Source organism: Jaculus jaculus, chromosome 12 (genome assembly GCF_020740685.1).
Source record: "Jaculus jaculus isolate mJacJac1 chromosome 12, mJacJac1.mat.Y.cur, whole genome shotgun sequence".
Taxonomy (NCBI): domain Eukaryota; kingdom Metazoa; phylum Chordata; class Mammalia; order Rodentia; family Dipodidae; genus Jaculus; species Jaculus jaculus.
The window spans coordinates 13,922,525-13,939,786 of NC_059113.1; the positions used below are offsets into that span (position 1 = coordinate 13,922,525).

General features: G+C 50.5%; 1 protein-coding gene across 5 annotated transcripts in view; it reads left to right on the forward strand.

Moving 5' to 3' along the window:
- Chmp7 (charged multivesicular body protein 7) overlaps positions 1-15,365 on the forward strand; it is a 34,780-nt gene extending 19,415 nt beyond the window's left edge. For 4 of the 5 annotated variants that reach the window (XM_045131048.1, XM_045131049.1, XM_004665812.2 and 1 more), the window contains exons 2-10: positions 1,529-1,700; positions 10,200-10,385; positions 10,514-10,647; positions 11,908-11,956; positions 12,269-12,388; positions 12,657-12,755; positions 12,964-13,024; positions 13,556-13,735; positions 13,941-15,365. In XM_045131048.1, the coding sequence (XP_044986983.1) occupies positions 1,560-1,700; positions 10,200-10,385; positions 10,514-10,647; positions 11,908-11,956; positions 12,269-12,388; positions 12,657-12,755; positions 12,964-13,024; positions 13,556-13,735; positions 13,941-13,993 (1,023 nt within the window). In that variant the 5' untranslated portion in view covers positions 1,529-1,559 and the 3' untranslated portion in view covers positions 13,994-15,365. Of the gene's footprint in view, positions 1-120; positions 271-1,528; positions 1,701-10,199; positions 10,386-10,513; positions 10,648-11,907; positions 11,957-12,268; positions 12,389-12,656; positions 12,756-12,963; positions 13,025-13,555; positions 13,736-13,940 lie in introns of those variants that run through there. The other variant, XM_045131050.1, reaches the window with a different exon arrangement.
- Positions 15,366-17,262: the final 1,897 nt, after the last annotated feature.

A 17,262-nucleotide genomic window follows, 5' to 3' on the forward strand; every position in this document is an offset into this window, starting at 1 on the left:
ATGTAAATTAGCCCTGGGGCAGATCTGTGAGGTGGGTGCCTTGAACTGAGGAAGATCAGGGGCAAGAAGAGACTATTGTGGGGAAGGGTCTGTAAGTAGAGCACAAACCCCGGCACAGCCCTGGCCTTTCCTGGGCTTGGAAGCAGGGACGGTGTGAAGGAAGATGCGGGTTTGAGTTGTCTGGGGCCCAGAAAATGTCTTTCAGATGGTAAGAGTGTGGACACGTGCAGTACTTGGGAGGTGCCTGAGGAGGTGACATATCTAATGGAGGTACAGCACTTTACAGTATGCAGATACCTTGCATATCCCATCTCTGGCCCACCGTGACAAGGTAGCGCAGATATCTTCAGTAACAGAAGAGAAACCTGAGGCTCAGAGAGGTCAAGTGACTTAGTGTGGCATAGGTAGAGTAACAGGATTGGATCTCTGTCTTTGAATTCTACCTTATGGTGCCTCCTGTAGTGAGCAAACAGAGGTCAACTCTGATATTTTCTTTAGGACACTTCTCGCTCTCTCTCATTAAATGATCCCACCCGATCCATTGCTGTCCCCAGTACTTTTTCATTGGCTGACCTTGACATTCAGGTCTTCTTTGGAAAAGCCATACTGTGGAAAAAGTCTGACTTCATGCCTGAAGTTGAGAACAGGGAAGAGAGTAGTGGAGGGAGTTAGTGAGGGACAAGACCAGAATGAACATCCAGCGCTTCCAGTCCAGAGATCTTGAACACCTTGATACCACCTTTCCTGGCTGCTGAGTCTCCTGAAGCTTCCTTGTGTTTGACTGGGTCTGCACCTGCAGAATTTCCGAGGAAGATGGAAATTGCACAGCACAGTAGCTAAAGCTTTGTTTGAAGGACCACACAACTGGTCCTGAATGCTGGCACCCTGCACAAATGGCATGCCATCTTAAGTCAAGCCTTCCTTTGACCAATTGGCAAATTGCCCTCACAATAAACCCTACCCAGGTTTATTGTGAGGGCTTGAAGATCTTCATATAACCCTTAATGCAGTCACTGCCCATGACAATCAGTGAGCAGATTCAGGTGCTGTTGTAACCACTACCAGGAAATACATATCACCTTCAGCCGAGCTGAGGGATAGCAGAGAGCTCTGGGCTGTGTTCTTCCTAGTGTCTTGCACTTGACAGGTATTTTTATGTGATTGTTTCTAGCTCCCTTTGTAGAAGGAAACACCGTAAGCCCAGTGGATCCTCTCTGGGTGTCCATCGTATTAGTGGAACGCTTGCGTTCTGTAGCCAGACAGAATGCGAACTCCATCTGGCTGCTACCTTCCTAGACTGTCTCACTAGTTAACTTGCCGATGATACTGTCTAGCTACAGAGAGGTCAGGAGATTTATCATGAAAGTATAAAACGATGCTGCTCTTAGCTGAGACAGGGTAGATCCCTAAGTAAATGGTGGTGATGGTGGTGGTGTTGAAATGACTCTGTGAGGGCCGAGGGGCAGTTGGGGACCAGAACAGGACATGGTGCTAAGCGCTCCCACATGCCTTTCTCCTTGCCCTGTAGTCGGGGAGAGCTGCAACGAGAATCAGACTTCATGGCCAGTGTCGACAGCAGCTGGATCTCCTGGGGGGTCGGGGTCTTCCTGCTGAAGCCCCTCAAGTGGACTCTTTCTAACGTGCTGGGGGACAACAAGGTTCCAGCCGAGGAGGTGCTCGTGGCTGTGGGGCTGCTTAAGGTGAGTACGCGGAAGGCGGGTTGGGGCGTCATCAGCTGGGACAGCAGGGGCCTCTGCACACGGTCTTTGTTTGCTTGTTTTTTAAATTTGTTTATTTGCAAGAATAGAGGCGAGGGGGGAAAGAGTGAGAGATGGGCATGCCAGGGCCTGTTGCCACTACAAATAAGCTCCAGATGCATGCCCCACTTTACGTATCCGTTTGGCTTTATATGGGTCCTGGACAATCAAACCTGGCCGTCAGGCTTTGTGCGCAAGCACCTTTAACCACTGAGCCATCTCTTCAGCCCCTACTTTTTACTTTTTGAGACAGAGCCTCACACTGTTGGCCAGCCTGGCCTGGAAATCATTATGCTGGCATCTTTAAAAAAAAAGCATTTATTTTATTTTATTCATTTGAGAGAGGGGGGTCAGATAGAGAGAGAATGGGTGCACCAGGGCCTTCAGTTGCTGCTAATGAATTCCGAATGCATGCACTACCTTGTCTGCACACATTCTTAGGAAAAGATTATCTCTTTTTACCAGGTGACAGGGTAGACAGCTCAGTTTACCTGACACCTCTCTCTCTCTCTTTCTCTTTTAATAGTTTGTTTGTTTATTTATTTGAAAGACAGGCTGATAGAGAATGGGTGTGCAGGTCCTTTTGCCACTGCAAACGAACTCCAGATGCATGCAGCACCATGTGTATCTGCTTTATGTGGGTACTGGGGAATCGAGCCTGGGTCCTTAGGCTTCCCAGGCAAACACCTTAACTGCTAAGCCATCTCTCTAGCTCTTTTGTTTTTTTCAAAGCAGCTTCATTTCATACTCGAGAGGGTTCTCACTATAGCTCACGCTGACCTGGAGCTCACTCTGTGGTCCCAGGGTGGACACGAACTCATGGCAATTCTCCTACCTCTGACTCCCGAGTGCTGGGATTAAAGGCATGTGCCAATGGAACTTTTTAGCCTTACGTATTTGTCAGTCTTTGCCCAGGAACTATTAGTAACAGGTGACCACTTTCTGTATTTGTAAGGTAGTTGTAGGGATTAATGATAAGCTGTAGTGGAGGATGAGTTTTGCCGGCTGTCGTTCACTGCATGAAATTCCCAGGATTTCTTCCATTTTTGAGGGAAAGGGGACATAGTGGTGATAACTGAGGATCGAACCCAGCTACATTCACAGTCCTTTGTCACTTTCTACTTTGATACAGGTTCTCACTAAGTTGCCCACACTGGCCTTGAATTCACTCTCATAACATAGGTAGGTCTTGAACTTGGAAGTTTCTCCTGTCTCAGACTCCAGAGAAGCAGGATTACAGGCCTACACCATCAGGCTCGACTTGTGCCCAGTTGAGGACCTGTCCCTTTGCCTACCCCTAAAATTAGCAAAATAAGCTCTGATTTCCTACCCTTTGACTCTTCACTTTTCCTTCCTCCTTGCCGTCCGTACTCTTCTTCCTTGATGAGACCATCGGGGGCCAGGTCCCTTCCTGCTCACCTACCCGGTCAGCCTTCTCCTGGGCACGCTCTGTCCCAGTCCAGACCGGGCACTGACTGGTACTGACGCCCTCTCAGATCCCCCACAGCTCCTCCTGTTCTCCTGGAGGCGCACAGCACAGCGTCCGTCTGTGTCCCTGCAGCGGGCCTCCTTCACGGTCCCAGTGGTGGGGTGCCCTCAGAACCACCCTGCGGCACTGTCCCGCCCTCATACTCCGCTCTGCCCTCTTCACTTGCCACAGACTCTTCACTGAGGAGTGAATCTTCTGAGTCAGGCCTTCAGGAGTCTGTCCTTCCATCTCAAGTTGAACCTCCTCCGAGCCTCCCCATGCCCCCCCTCTAACTGTCCTTGACCAGCCTTGCCGTGACCTCTTCCTCGCCTCCCACTCGCTGATTCGTGCGTGCAAACGGTATCACCCCGTCTCTCCACAGAAACCACTAGCCAGGCTTCAGGAACCTTGAAGTGTGCGTGCTTACAAAGCGGACTGGACACTAGTTTGCATAATTTTGCTGCAGTTATGAAACCCAAAGTCCAAATCCCACCTCAGGGCCCTTGTGTGTCGTAGCTGGGGCATGCTCAGTGTCCTAAGAAAAGCGGGGTGGCACTCCCCAGTGTTCTGCCTCAGATTGGAGTTTCCCCGGTTGACCTGTCTCCTGTCCCATGCCACCAGCCCATAGCTTCTTTGCCCCTCCCCACAGGGCCTTGCTTAGCAGGCTCAGCCGCGGTCCCCACTGAGAGGAGGTGAGGTGCTGAGGGCATCCTCTTTCCTCACATGCTGCCAGTCTGCAGAGGGGAGAGGTAGATCCAGTGATCCCGCACATGGTTGTGGACTCAACACTCTTGAGAGCACTGATGGCTTACATAGTCTGTGGGAACCAGCTGCCATTTTTGAAAGTGATGTAGTCTAATCCTATGTTGTAGAAAAATAAGCTTGCACACTCTCAGACATGGTGTTGTTAATTGTGTCCCCTCATGTCACTATCAGGAAACTTCATGTTTTATGTAGTGACATCTGCTTTCAGATATATGGCAACTCCTGTTTTGAGGGCTGGGCACTGATTGAAATCTGAGACGTGAGAGTGTCTCACCCAGATGTAGAAGAGAAAGGTGCCGACACAGTAAGGAAGCCCACCTCCGTGATCTGCTGATTTCCCAAGTGCTCACGTGGAAATTGGCCAGAAACTTTCTTCTGTACTTAAAGCAGTCTTGGGATAAGAAGAAAAAAAAAAAAAACCACAAATGAAAACACCCAAGAAAACAAAAATTTCCCACAATTTTCTATTTTAAAAAAGTTATAAGCTGGGCGTGGTGGTGCATGCCTTTAATCCCAGCACTCAACAGGCAGAGGTAGAAGGATTACTTTGAGTTTAAGGCCAGCCTGAGACCAGATAGTGAATTCCAGATCAGTCTGGGCTAGAGTGAGACATGACCTGGAAAAAAAAAGTTATAAACAAAATCACAGTTTCCTTTCTGTTTGTCCTGTCTGCTTTTGGGGGACATTCCTTTCCCATTTGTATGTGTGCGTACATGTGTGTCTACATCCTGTTTTAAGCTTTAAACACTTTTTTTTTGGTTTTTCGAGGTAGGGTCTCACTTTAGCTCAGGCTGACCTGGAATTCACTATGTAGTCTCAGGCTGGCCTCGAACTCAGTGGTCCTCCTACCTCTGCCTGCCGAGCGCTGGGACTAAAGGTGTGCACCACCACACTTGGTTATACATAAAATTATTTTTACTCTCCATAGAAAGGCTGCTTCTGACCCTCTCCTCTGGTGGTGGCAAGCATTGATTTTAGCAGAATAGTAGAAATGTGTCAGCGATTCCAGTTGAAAGCAGGACTTTAATACATGGCTCTGTGCCCATGTGTTAGGGATAAACACGTATCTTATTCAAAACTACAAAATTTTTCCATATACATGGACAGTGGTAGCCTAAACCATTATATATATACAACTGAAACCAGTAACTGATGGTTATAGTGATCTTCTTAACCTCCAGCCAGACTTTTCTTCAGTAATTTTCTTCAGCTGACTTCTCTGAAGCTACTGGTGAGGGGCCCCGCACTGGGCTTCTGGCCACAGTTGCTTAGCAATAGCAAAGTACTGTTGGAGGAGCTGGAGAGATGGCTTAGCAGTTAAGCGCTTACCTGTGAAGCCTGAGGACCCCGGTTCGAGGCTCGATTCCCCAGGACCCATGTTAGCTGATGCACAAGGGGGCGCACGCGTCTGGAGTTCGTTTGCAGTGGCTGGAGGCCCTGGCACGCCCATTCTCTCTCTCTCTCTGCTTCTTTCTCTCCCTGTCGCTGTAAAGTAGATAAATAAAAACAAACCAAATAATTTAAATTAAAAAAAAAAGTCCTGTTGGAGAAATTGGAATGTGCCACCACCCACCCCAGCGGTCATGCCCTCCCAGGATCCTTCTCTGCCTGAGATTCCTGTGACCACCACGTCCACTGAAGCTCACAAGAGGCCACCGAGCAGCGTCCGGTAAAGCACTTCTTATGTGTTTACTGGACCAGTGATTCCTTTTCCACCACGTTCACTAGATCTTCAAGCAGGGCCTCAAAACCATCTTCTGAGGCTCTTTGCAGAGCTCTTCCGCCGTCCTCCAGTATCTGTGTGCGTGGGAGGGAGCGCACGGCAGGCTGTGAGTGCACGGTGGTTTCCACTGTGAAACTCCTTAGCAGGCTTCACTGGGTCCCAGGCTGGAAGGCCCCAAGGCAGAGTGCAACCCTCCCGCCCCCCGCAGAACAGAGCCTCTTTCATCAGCTGCTCTGGTAGCTTTGAGGCCTTTGACTGTCTTTTCATCCCTTGCACATCACCTTCCCACCAGCCTTTAGCACACATGCCCTTTCTGAACACTTTGCCGGGCATTCATCCACTTTCTCCCTTTCATCTTCACTAGTTGAGATGCCCGCTTGCTCACTGATGTTGCCAACTTCCATGAATTTAGACAATCTACCATGATCATAATCCCTTCCTACCCACCACCCTCCCTTTGCTCCCCTCCCAAATCCCCTGTCCATTGAATCCCTTTTTCTCCAACTAGTCTCTCTATTTTGAGATCTTCAATTTTTCCCCTTCTTTTATGCAGGTCTTGTGTAGGTAGTGTCAGCAACTGTGAGGTCATGAATATCAAGGGAACTTGTATGTAGAAAACAGCATTATAAGGTGGCCTCTCCTTCCTTTGGCTCATGCATTTTTTCTGTCACCTCTTCAACAATGGTCCCTGAGTCTTGGAGGGTGTGGTAGAAATGTTTCATTTAGTGTTGAGCAGTCTACTGTCACTTCTCAGCACTTTGGTCAGAGTTTTGAGTCACCCAGTGGTCACTGACATCTGAAAAGAGATGCTTCTCTAACCCATTAGCATTAACATATGGGCATAACATAAGTATTTAGAGGGTCGTTTAATGGGCATAGTATATCCATTTAGCCAGAAAACAGTAGTAGTTTTCCCCATAGGGCTTATGACCTCCCCAGCCTTAGGCTTTTTTTCATCAGGTTGTTAGTATTGGGCTGGAATTTCTTCCCATGGAATGGGCCTCAAGTCCAACCAGAAAGCAGTTGCTTACCCCCAGAACTGACATGCCACCATTGCACCAGTTGGCACATTTGGACTGACTGGCCGACCAGAGAGCGTGCAGGGTCCACTGCTGGTTAGCACTGTTGATGACTTCTCCCCAGCAGGGTGCACAGGTCTTTCCAGCATCCTGACAGCTAGTCAGCAGGGAGGAGCTTCCAGCTCAGCTCTGCTTGATTTCTCCATGACCTGCCGCCCAGGCGTGTGCTCACTGATTCTTGAACGCATTTTAAGTTTGTGCTTTGCATGTTGGGCAGCAGCATCTTTGGTGACAGTGACCTCTAGCTGTTCCCGAATCCTGAGCAGGTTTGAGATTAGGGTCAACCCTTTTTGAAGCCCTAAAATGCATCTACCACATTCCCAAGTGTCTTCTGTCTATTGTACCCAAAACGGGGGTGTGGTCTGCCACACCTGAAGACTGCTTTTCACTTCAGTGCTTGAAATTTTCTGTGTATTCAGAATGTAGGCATCCTTGATTTCATATTTTTGGCCTTTGGATGTGTTGATCAACTATTGGTCTGGGCGTGGTGGTACACACCTTTAATCCCAATACTTGGGAGGCTGAAGTAGGAGGATCACCATGAGTTCGAGACCAGCATGAGATTACATGATGAATTCAAGGTCAGTCTAGGCTAGATCGAGACCCCACCTTGTAAACAAAGAAAATTATTGGGAAAGACTCCTTGATCAAACTTTATGCCTTTAATAATTTCCATCCATGATTCAGTTTTTCCATCCTTTTCTGGGTGACACCCCTTCTCCCTGCCTTTTTCGTTATGTTAGAAATGATGCTGCCACCTGCAGAAGTGTGGCACCCTGAGCAGTTTTCTCAGGGCCTATCCCTGGGTTAGACTGCTTCTCAGTGTTCAGCAGTTCCAGCACCAGCCAGCAGCTGGCATCACACCTCCGGTGATTTCCACTGGATTAGCACCTCTGCTGAGCCTCTCACGGCCTGCCTTAGCCAAGCCAGTACAATAACAGTGTGGTACCATTCCCAGCCTCTTTGCCTGTGTTATTGGCAACATCTTGAACAAATTTAGTTCCAGTATTTTTATATTTACCCTTTAAATCTATTGGTTTTGCACTGGTTATGCTATCTTTTGTAACTCTGGGACTTCTCCAACTCTATTTGGCAGTCACCACTCTTCCCTTTGACCTCATGATTTAACAGCTACAGTGACTAAAGGGTCTGTACCTTGAGCATTAAGCCTAGGCATCCACACCAAATTTTACATCTTTTTTGTTTGGTTTGGTTTTTGTGGTAGTGTCTTGCTGTAGCTCAGGTTGACCTGGAGTTTGCTGTATCGTCTCAGGGTACCTCAGACTCACAGCCGTCCTCTTACTCTGCCTCCCAAGTGCTAGGATTAAAGGTGTGAACCACCACACCTGGAATCTTTTTTTAAAACAAAGTTATTATTATTTATTTACTTGTAAGCAGAGACAGAATGGGCATACCAGAGCCTCCAGCCACAGCAAAGGAATTCCAGATTCATGTGCCACTTTGTACATGTGGCTTTACATGCATACTAGGAAATCAAACCCAGGTCTTTAGGCTTTGCAGGTGAGCACCTTAACCACTGAGCAGTCTCTCCAGCCCCGAAATTTTACATCTTTGACATAAGCCCAAGTGAGATGAGGAGTCAGGACCCTGGACACTGGTCTCATCTGATGAAAGACCGTGGGTCCTTCCCTAGTGTATATGGGTAGGTAGGTAAGGGACAAAGTGAGTCACATTAACTCTGCCAGCCTCCATAGCGTGTTGCTTTCCTTTTTTTTTTTTTTTCTCGCATCTAGTAGTAATTGAAAAATCTTATATGTTCACTTGTTTATTATCTGTTTCCACTATTAGGAGAGACAATTCCATAAGCTTCAGGATCCTGGGAACTGTGCCTGGTGCATTGCAGTCAGTGAATAGTCGCTGAATGAATGAACATAGACATGAACATATCCACTGCATTTCTGTTTCAGGACGTAAAACCGGTCCAGAGCCAGCTTGTGCCACTGGGCTCTGTCAGGAGCGCCCTTCCCTGTCCCGCCCAGCGCAGCTGCACTTGATTCTTTCTGATGGCTGTGTCGGCATCTAGAGATATGCCGGAATTTATGCACCAGCTGCCCCACAGGTGGACTTTTTATTTTTATTTATTTATTTGACAAAGAGAGAGAGAGAATGGGTGCGCCAGGGCCAGTCCCTGCAAACGAACTCTAGACCACCCCCTTGTGCATCTGGCTAACAAGGGTCCTGGGGAATTGAACCTGGGTCCTTTGGTTTTGCAGGCAAACATCTTAGCTGCTAAGCCATCCCTCCAGCCTCAGATGGACTTTTAAACCATTCCAATTGTTCTATTATTTCATTGCAAAAGAAAAGAATTGCTGCTTTTACTACTTCGTGCATTCATCTATGTACTTGTAAATTGCTAGAAATGCATAGGTGCCTTTTCCATTGTAAACAAAAGTAAACGCCCATCTTCTGTTTTCTTCTTGGTATCAGGGTCTTGCTTGAACTCATGACAGTCCTACCTCAGTCTCCTGAATGCTGGGATTAGAGGTGTGAGCCATTACATGAGTTTGTACTAACTTCTGCTTTCGTGGAGAGTATCTTAGATTGCTTGCTCCCCGTGCCCGTGTCCATTCTCACGCTGCATGTCAATCTTAAATTAGTTCCCGTTTCTGTGTTGAGCATCGGTTTATTTATTCATTCAGAGATAAGGTCTTATGTAACTCAGGCTTTTCGATTGCTTCCTTCCTGTGTGTGAGTGCAGGTGCAGGCGTTGTCATGGTGCCCGTGTGGCATCAGAGGACGACCTTCCGTGTTAGTCCTTGCCTTTCGCCTGTTTGAGGCAGGGTCTCTTGTTCATTGCTCTGTTGGCCAGGCTGGCTGTCCAAATCCCCAGATTTTCTTCCTGCTTACGGACAGACTCAGTGTCTGGAGGAAAGCAGGAAGGGTGGCTCTCGTCCTTGGCACTTGTAAGTCTGCTCTCTGACCCTGTCCCACCTATTGGTCGCATACTCTTCTCTTGCTCTTTATATAGATGCAGTGATATTTGCCTCTGTAGTTTTGCCAATCACATAAATACAGAGACTCGGATGAAAAAGGGAATCAGGCATCATCTTCCACCTTCAGCTTGTGCTCAGGAAGCCTAGGATCTGAGAGCCCCATGGGTCCAGGGTCATGCCCTGGACCAGAAATGAGGCTTGACTGGGAATGTGCCTCATTCCTCCCATGAGAGGTGGGCCAGGCCAGGGAGAGGCAGAAAGGGGAAGTATGTCATTTCATACAGTCACCGGCTCTCCTGAGTATGCGAACCTTGCAGCTCCCCACCTGAGGGGCTGGGTCAGTGCTGCCTGTGCTTGCTGGGGGTTCACGGCTCAGAGGCCTGGGGTCAAGCTTGCGCCTCCCGGGCGTGCGTGGGGGTGACCAGGCCTCTGGCCCCTTTGTCTGCTGCACAGGAAAAGGCCGAGGAGGTGTATCGCTTGTACCAGAACTCGCCCCTGTCCTCCCACCCCGTGGTGGCCCTGTCAGAGCTGAGCACCCTCTGCGCCAACTGCTGCCCAGACGAGAGGACCTTCTACCTGGTGCTGCTGCAGCTGCAGAAGGAGAAGAGAGTCACCGTCCTGGAGCAGAACGGGGAGAAGGTGTGGCGCGCGTCTGTGGCAGTGGACTCAGTGGCGACCTGTTCACTGCACCCACACGCCCGCCCCGGCCTGCTCATGGCTTTCCAGCACGTGCGCTGGGGGCAGCAGTAATTGGCTCTGTCTCGCAGATTGTGAAGTTCGCCCGGGGACCACATGCCAAGGTGTCTCCTGTGAACGACGTGGATGTCGGTGTCTACCAGCTGATGCAGAGTGAGCAGCTCCTCTCCCGCAAGGTGGAGTCCTTGTCCCAGGAAGCTGAGAGGTAACTCCTTCCCAGCCTGCCAGTCACAGCGCAAAGCATGGGTATCGGGGCTCATCATAAGTAAACAGATGGGGAAATGGCTTAGTGCGTAAAGTACTTGCCGTGCATGCATGAAGCCTGAGTTTGGATCCCACAGCCCACATTCAGCCGGGCGTGGTAGTGACGTGCATGATCCCAGTGCTCCGACAGTGCGGTGGGCGCAGGAGACAGGGTCCCCAGAAACTGGCAGGTCTGCTAGCCTGAGTACCCAACGGGGAGCCACAAAGAGACCCTGCCGCAAGCAAGGTGGAAGGTGAAGACTGACCCCCAGGTTGCCTCTGACCTGCACAGGTGTGCTTTGGCACACCCTTCCACACACAGACACAAACACAGAGGATTTTTTTGAGGTAGCCCAGGCTGACCTGGAATTCACTATGGAGTCTCAGGGTGGCCTCGAACTCACAGTGCCTCTCCCTCTGCCTCCCCAGTGCTGGGATTAAAAGTGTGCACCGTCACGCCAACTAAAAACAGAAAGATTTTTAAGGAAGAAAGGAGGGAGGGAGTAAAAAAGAGGATTGTTGGGTGTGTATCTCTGTAATATTTGCTTAGGATGTGCAGAGCACTGGGTTCAATCCCAAGCAATGCTAAACACAACAAGGGTGTTTGTTTGCTGATGATGAAAACAGTAGCAGCTTTATGCAAACACCTTGGCAAACATACTGTAAAGGACAAAATAGGAGTCAGTTGTCCCTCCCGCAGTGACAGCTGTCACTGTCTTATCTGTGCTCTTGCTTGCCATTGTTCATGTAGCTGTACTTATCAAGCCCAGCATTGTCTTAGGAACAGGGTACAGCAGTGGGCAAGGCGAGCCTGTCCTTCCCAGAGCCTTCCTGAGGGGCTGCTGCTCTTTCCGGGACGCCTCGTCAGGGTCCCTGGGCGTGACTATAGACACCATTCTGAATGGAGGACAGACACATAATAGGTTGGAACTCTTCACTCCATCTCTCAGAGAAATGCAGGTGTGCTGGGTAGCAGAGGGCCATGTCCAGAGTCACTCTCGCAGTCAGGGTGGATCCCTTGTCCTTCACAGTGGGGAGGTGTGTCTAATTCTCTCTTCCCCACAGCTAGAATGGCTTCTTGGTCAGTTTGCCTTGCCACACAGATGCTCAAGTGTGCCTGTCAGTTGCTGCTGGAGAATGGCAGTGGACGGCTGGCCATGGGGAGCAGGGAAGCTGCCCAGCCCCGCCCGGGCCACAGCCCTCTTCTGCCTTTGTCCTGCAGGTGTAAGGAGGAAGCCCGTCGGGCATGCCGAGCAGGAAAGAAGCAACTGGTGAGTTCTCTTCCTCTGCAGACTGTGGCCGTGTCTAGACTGGCAGGGGTGGGCCTGGAGTTCCAGAGAGCAGCCTGCTTGGGGGTTGGGGGCAGAGCATGCAGGTGTCCCACACTCGCAGGGACAGAGGCCCAGAGTTTCAGAGAGCAGCCCACTTTGGGGTTGAGGGTAGAGCCTACAGATGAGTTAGGCGCTAGTTGATTTTCAAGTGAGAAAAGATCTGGGGCACGCCTACGGACTGGTAAGGGTTGTCTTCCTTTGGTCCTATAGCTTGCCTTGTCCCACCCTGACCCAAGTCTCCATGCCCCCTAGGCACTGAGGTCTCTGAAGGCCAAGCAGCGGACGGAGAAACGCATTGAGGCCCTGCACGCCAAGCTGGACACAGTTCAAGGCATCCTGGATCGCATCTATGCCTCCCAGACAGACCAGATGGTAGTCATGCCCTCTGCGCCCTTTGGTCCCCGACTCTCCACACACACTGCCCCTTCCCTGTGGGGTGGTGTTTCCAGAATCTCTGGTTCCTCTAGAGTTGGCTGGGCTTGTCTTTGTTGCTCCTCCTGGAAGTGTCAACTCTGTGGGTGTGTGCTGAAACAAGCAGGGGGCCAGAGAGACCCCAGAGCTAGCTCGTGGAGATGAAGCAATGCTGCCCGTATTTTGCCAGATGTTGTCAGGTGTGCTGGTAACTCGGTCTTCTCTTCAGGTTTTCAATGCCTACCAGGCAGGGGTGGGAGCCCTGAAACTCTCCATGAAGGACGTCACAGTGGAGAAGGCAGAGAGCCTGGTGGACCAGATCCAGGAGGTATAGGAGGGGCGCATTCAGAAAGGAGGGGCAGATGACATGTTGGACTTTGTTGCAGTCCATGTTTCCCACACTGGACTCATAACCTTGTGACCTTGAGGAACCTTTTGTTGATCTCAGGTCTTTGTAACACTGAACACTTCCCCCTGAGGGCTTTGGGATCCCCAGAGCCCCCACTCCCATTCAAGGCTTTGTGCTTTTTTTACAGCTGTGTGACACCCAGGACGAAGTTTCTCAGACTCTGGCTGGTGGGGTAACCAATGGTTTAGGTGAGTTGAGGGGATTTGTTCCTTTCTGAGAAAGCTGCACTTCCTGGGCCAGAGCAGGTGTTTTGGGTTTTGTTTGCAGTAGGCTCTCACTCTAGCCCAGGTTGACTTGGAGGAATTAATTCACTATATAGCCTCAGAATGGCCTAGAACTCGTGGCAATCCTGCCTCTGTCTCCCAAGTGCTGGGACTAAAGGTGTGCGCCCCCACACCCGGCTAGGGCAGGTTTGATTTGGATCACGAACTTGGCCCCTCTCTGGGGCTCCCCTGCGCAAGTGCTTAGAGGGAGTTGCAGTTCCCTTCCCAGCAACTGCTGTGGCGGCCTCTGTGCTCTGGCAGGTCCTCCTTCAGGGCAAGGGCAGCAGGCCGGGTGCTGGCGGTCAGCGGAGTGTGCCTGCTTGTTGGCCTGGCTCTGTGTAGGGAGACAGAATCTCTGCCTTCCAGCTCACATGACTCTGCCTGCCTGCAGGAGGCTGGGCACTGGTGCCTTCCTCTCTGGTCGATGCGTCCTTACGCTGTCTCTCTCCCTCCCAGACTTCGACAGTGAGGAGCTGGAGAAGGAGTTGGACGTCCTCCTTCAAGACACCACCAAAGAACCATTGGACCTGCCTGACAACCCACATGAGATGCTTTACACCAACAGTGTGCCTAACCCTAGGGTCCCGGATGCTGAGCTTGAAGCTGAACTTGAGAAACTGTCCTTATCAGAAGGAGGTACAACGCTGTTTGCCAGGGATCCTGGTGGACGTGCCAGGCACAGAGTGGATGGGTTCCAGTCCAAGTACTCCATTTGCCTGGGCACCCAGTCCCTCTGAGGGAAGGAGGGGTTGTTGCCCGTGTGTCGAGGCAGTCCCTGAATCCCCAGGGTGCTTTTGTCGAAGGTCTTCTCCCTGCTGAGTACTGCGTTTTCTTCCTGCAGGTTTGATCCCAAGCAGTAAATCGCCAAAAAGGCAATTGGAACCGACTCTCTAAAGCCATTGTGGGACCTCATGTGAAGGACCCTTGTGTAAAAGAGAGACAACTTCATGTGTGTACATAGTTATTTAAATGAGAGCCACTCGGAATTTGTTGAAAGAGGAGGAAAGAACCACTGGATATTCCTGGATGCTGCCACTCCCAACGGGCCAGACACAACTGGAAGCGATGCGGCGAAGGCCTGCTCCCAGCTGCTGTCGTGGGCTGCCTTCCCATCTTCCTAGTGCCACAGTTGATACGGTCTGTGTTTACCTGTCGTCTCCTAGACTGCGGTTCTTGCCATCGGCTCTGTTAGGTTTGTCTTCACCTACCAGCTCGTACCAGCCAATGAAGGTGAAAGATTGCGGCTTTGCCACATCAAAGTCAGCCCTCTCTTCCACCCCCAGGGTCTTTTGCTTTTTAAAAAGGAAGATCTGTTCATAATGCCAGCTAAACAGCTCTCTCCTGTCCTCTCTGTCTCCATCGGGAATGACAAGAGTGAGAATTGACCAAGTTTCATTCAAGGGACTTAATGGCTGTCGCCTCATAGAGAAATGCGCAGTGTACAGGATGTCTCCATAGGTGGCTTGTCAGATTCCCCCGATGTTGAGGAGCTCAGGGTCATGGCAGTGGGAGCGGGGCTGATGTGACTGACGGTCACAGCCTCTTCCCTTCAGCAGAAGCAGGTCTGCTGATGGGGTAGAACAGTTAGTTTTGACCTTTTGAGTATGAGTGGGGAGAAGCCCACGTAAACTGCAGGGCCCAAGGTGTCCAAACCCCATATGCTTTTTTTAAGAGGCAAATTTTTGGCTCAGTCCCATCAGGGAACAGCAAATTAACATATATTTTTTTCCAGAATAAGCCACTCAGTTCCACACTCCCCCTTCTTGAGCCTGGTGCACACCAACAGACTCCCTGTTAGGATCTGGAAGTCCTTTTCCCAGGTAGCCCGTGGCTCAGGGCAGGGATGGGAGATGAGATGTGCAATAAGAGGGCATGGGCTGCCGGATCTGTTCTGGCCCGCCCCGGCCCTGAGCGCCCCTGGGCTTCGCTCTTGCAGGCCCATCCTCCTGCTCCCTTGGATGAACTGGGGAGCAGGGACTGGCAGGAAAGGGCGCGCCTGTGTACTTTGGCAGCAAAGTGGAGCAGAACGACGATGCCGCTCTGCTGCCCGGGGGCAAGGACTGCCTGGAGCCCTCGGCACTGCTCTCCTGCTTGAGGTGGTGCCCAGCAAAGACGAGGGCTTGGCTCCAAGTCAGGAACCCGAACCCAGCTCTGCTCAACCAGCCTCTCCCACTTGGCCTTGGTAAATGGAAATGTTGGGGGTGAAGAAAACAATCACTATTTTTTTCTTTTTTAATCTGGTAAATAATTAAAAGAGAAAAATCCATTTCTTGTATCAAGTTTCTTTTTTATTTTTTTTTTTTTCAGACAGGGTCTTATGTAGCCCTGGCTGGCCTTGAACTCCTGAACCTCTTGCTTCTATTTTCTGGGATCATAGCTGTGTACTCCCATACCATGCAGGTTATGTCAGATTTCCTGTTCCTTCCTGCCTCCACTGGTTCCCCATATACTCACACTGTGGCTCTTCTGTCCAGGCCTTGATTGGGAGAAGGCATGGGGTCACTTCAGGAAAGTTGGCCTGTCCAGTTGAACACTCCTGAAGGCCCTGGACTGTACCGTTGGTGGGCTTACCTTCCGGTGCCCATTCTATGTACTTGGAATGACCCAGTTCTTCGGTCCACGTGATGGTTCTCTGGTTCCAGAGCTCGCCAGGGCCTCCTCTGTGCATGGGGCCAGTCGTGCCCTGTGAGGAAAGGCAAGGTCTGAGGCTGCGAGCAGGTCAGATCTGTCACTGCACGGGGCATGTGGCTGCAGGAGAGCCAGCTGGGCAAAGGTGCTGAGAGCAGTAGCCCAAGAACTGCGGAGAGCAAGCCAGGTGGGATAGCACACACCTTTAACCTTTTAGCCCTTGGGAGGCAGAGGCAGGATTACCATGGGTTTGAGGCCAGCCCAGGGCTATAGAGTCAGTTCCAGGTCAGCTTGGGCTAAAGGGAGAACCTTACCTCAAAAACACCAGCAACAATGACAAAACAAAACAAATGCTTAGGGAATCTCTGGCCCGTGAGCAGACCTGAGAGGTTGGCACTGGATGCAGAGGTGAGGGTGAGCCCGAGGGAAGTGTCGGGTAGAGAGCGCCTGCTGGCCGGCGTGCCCTGGGGAACCTCCCTGCTAAGTGCCACGGTCTGCCTTCCGCTGTCTTCTGAGCTGCTGAGAAATCCTCACTCTGCGCTTGCCATGAAGACCAGAGGTCAAGGTGCAGTTCACCTTCACAGGGTCTTTTCATTGTGCTGGCATCCCTCAGCTGCCTGGTGTTACCCACCATGTGCCAAGGAGACCGCCTCCAGCCTCCACCATCCTCCTAAAGCACTGGGCTGCCGGGGAGGGCCCCCATGCCTGGTCTGTTTGATACTGGGGATCAGGCACAGGGTTTGGTGCATGCTGAGCAAGCACTCTGGCAACAACTACATCCACAGCCCCTTTTGATTTCTTTATTAAAGCATTCTTGCCATTTGCCATCCTTTACTATTTTTATTTGTGTTTCATGTTGGATAAAGGAAACATTTCAGTGATTACTCTCAAAGCACATGGATTCAACTCTCCATTTTTCTAGCAAAGTTTAAAATTCTGTTTTCCTTCAATACCCTTAGCATCTTCCAGACATACACTGAATGCCCTCCTAACAATCCTACTATTTCCAAAATCTTGCAGACACACACAATATCCTCTGTACAGTCTTATTGTTTCCAGCAGCTTAATCAACTTCTGGGCTGGAGAGATGGCTTAGTGGTTAAGCGCTTGCCTGTGAAGCCTAAGGACCTCGGTTCAAGGCTCGGTTCCCCAGGTCCCACATTAGCCAGATGCACAAGGGGGTGCACGTGTCTGGAGTTCGTTTGCAGAGGCTGGAAGCCCTGGCGCGCCCATTCTCTCTCTCCCCCTCTATCTCTTTCTGTGTCTGTCGCTCTCAAATAAATAAATAAATAAAATTTTTTTTAAAATATCAACTTCTGGGCTGGAGAGATGGCTTAGCAGTTAAGCACTTGCCTGTGAAGCCTAAGGACCCTGGTTCAAGGCTCTGTTCCCCTGGACCCACGTTAGCCAGATGCACAAGAGGGCATATGCATCTGGAGTTTGTTTGCATTGGCTGGAAGCCCTGGCGTGCCCATTCATTCCCTCCTTCCTCTCCCTCCCTCTCTCTCTGTCTCTTTCTCTCTCACTGTCAAATA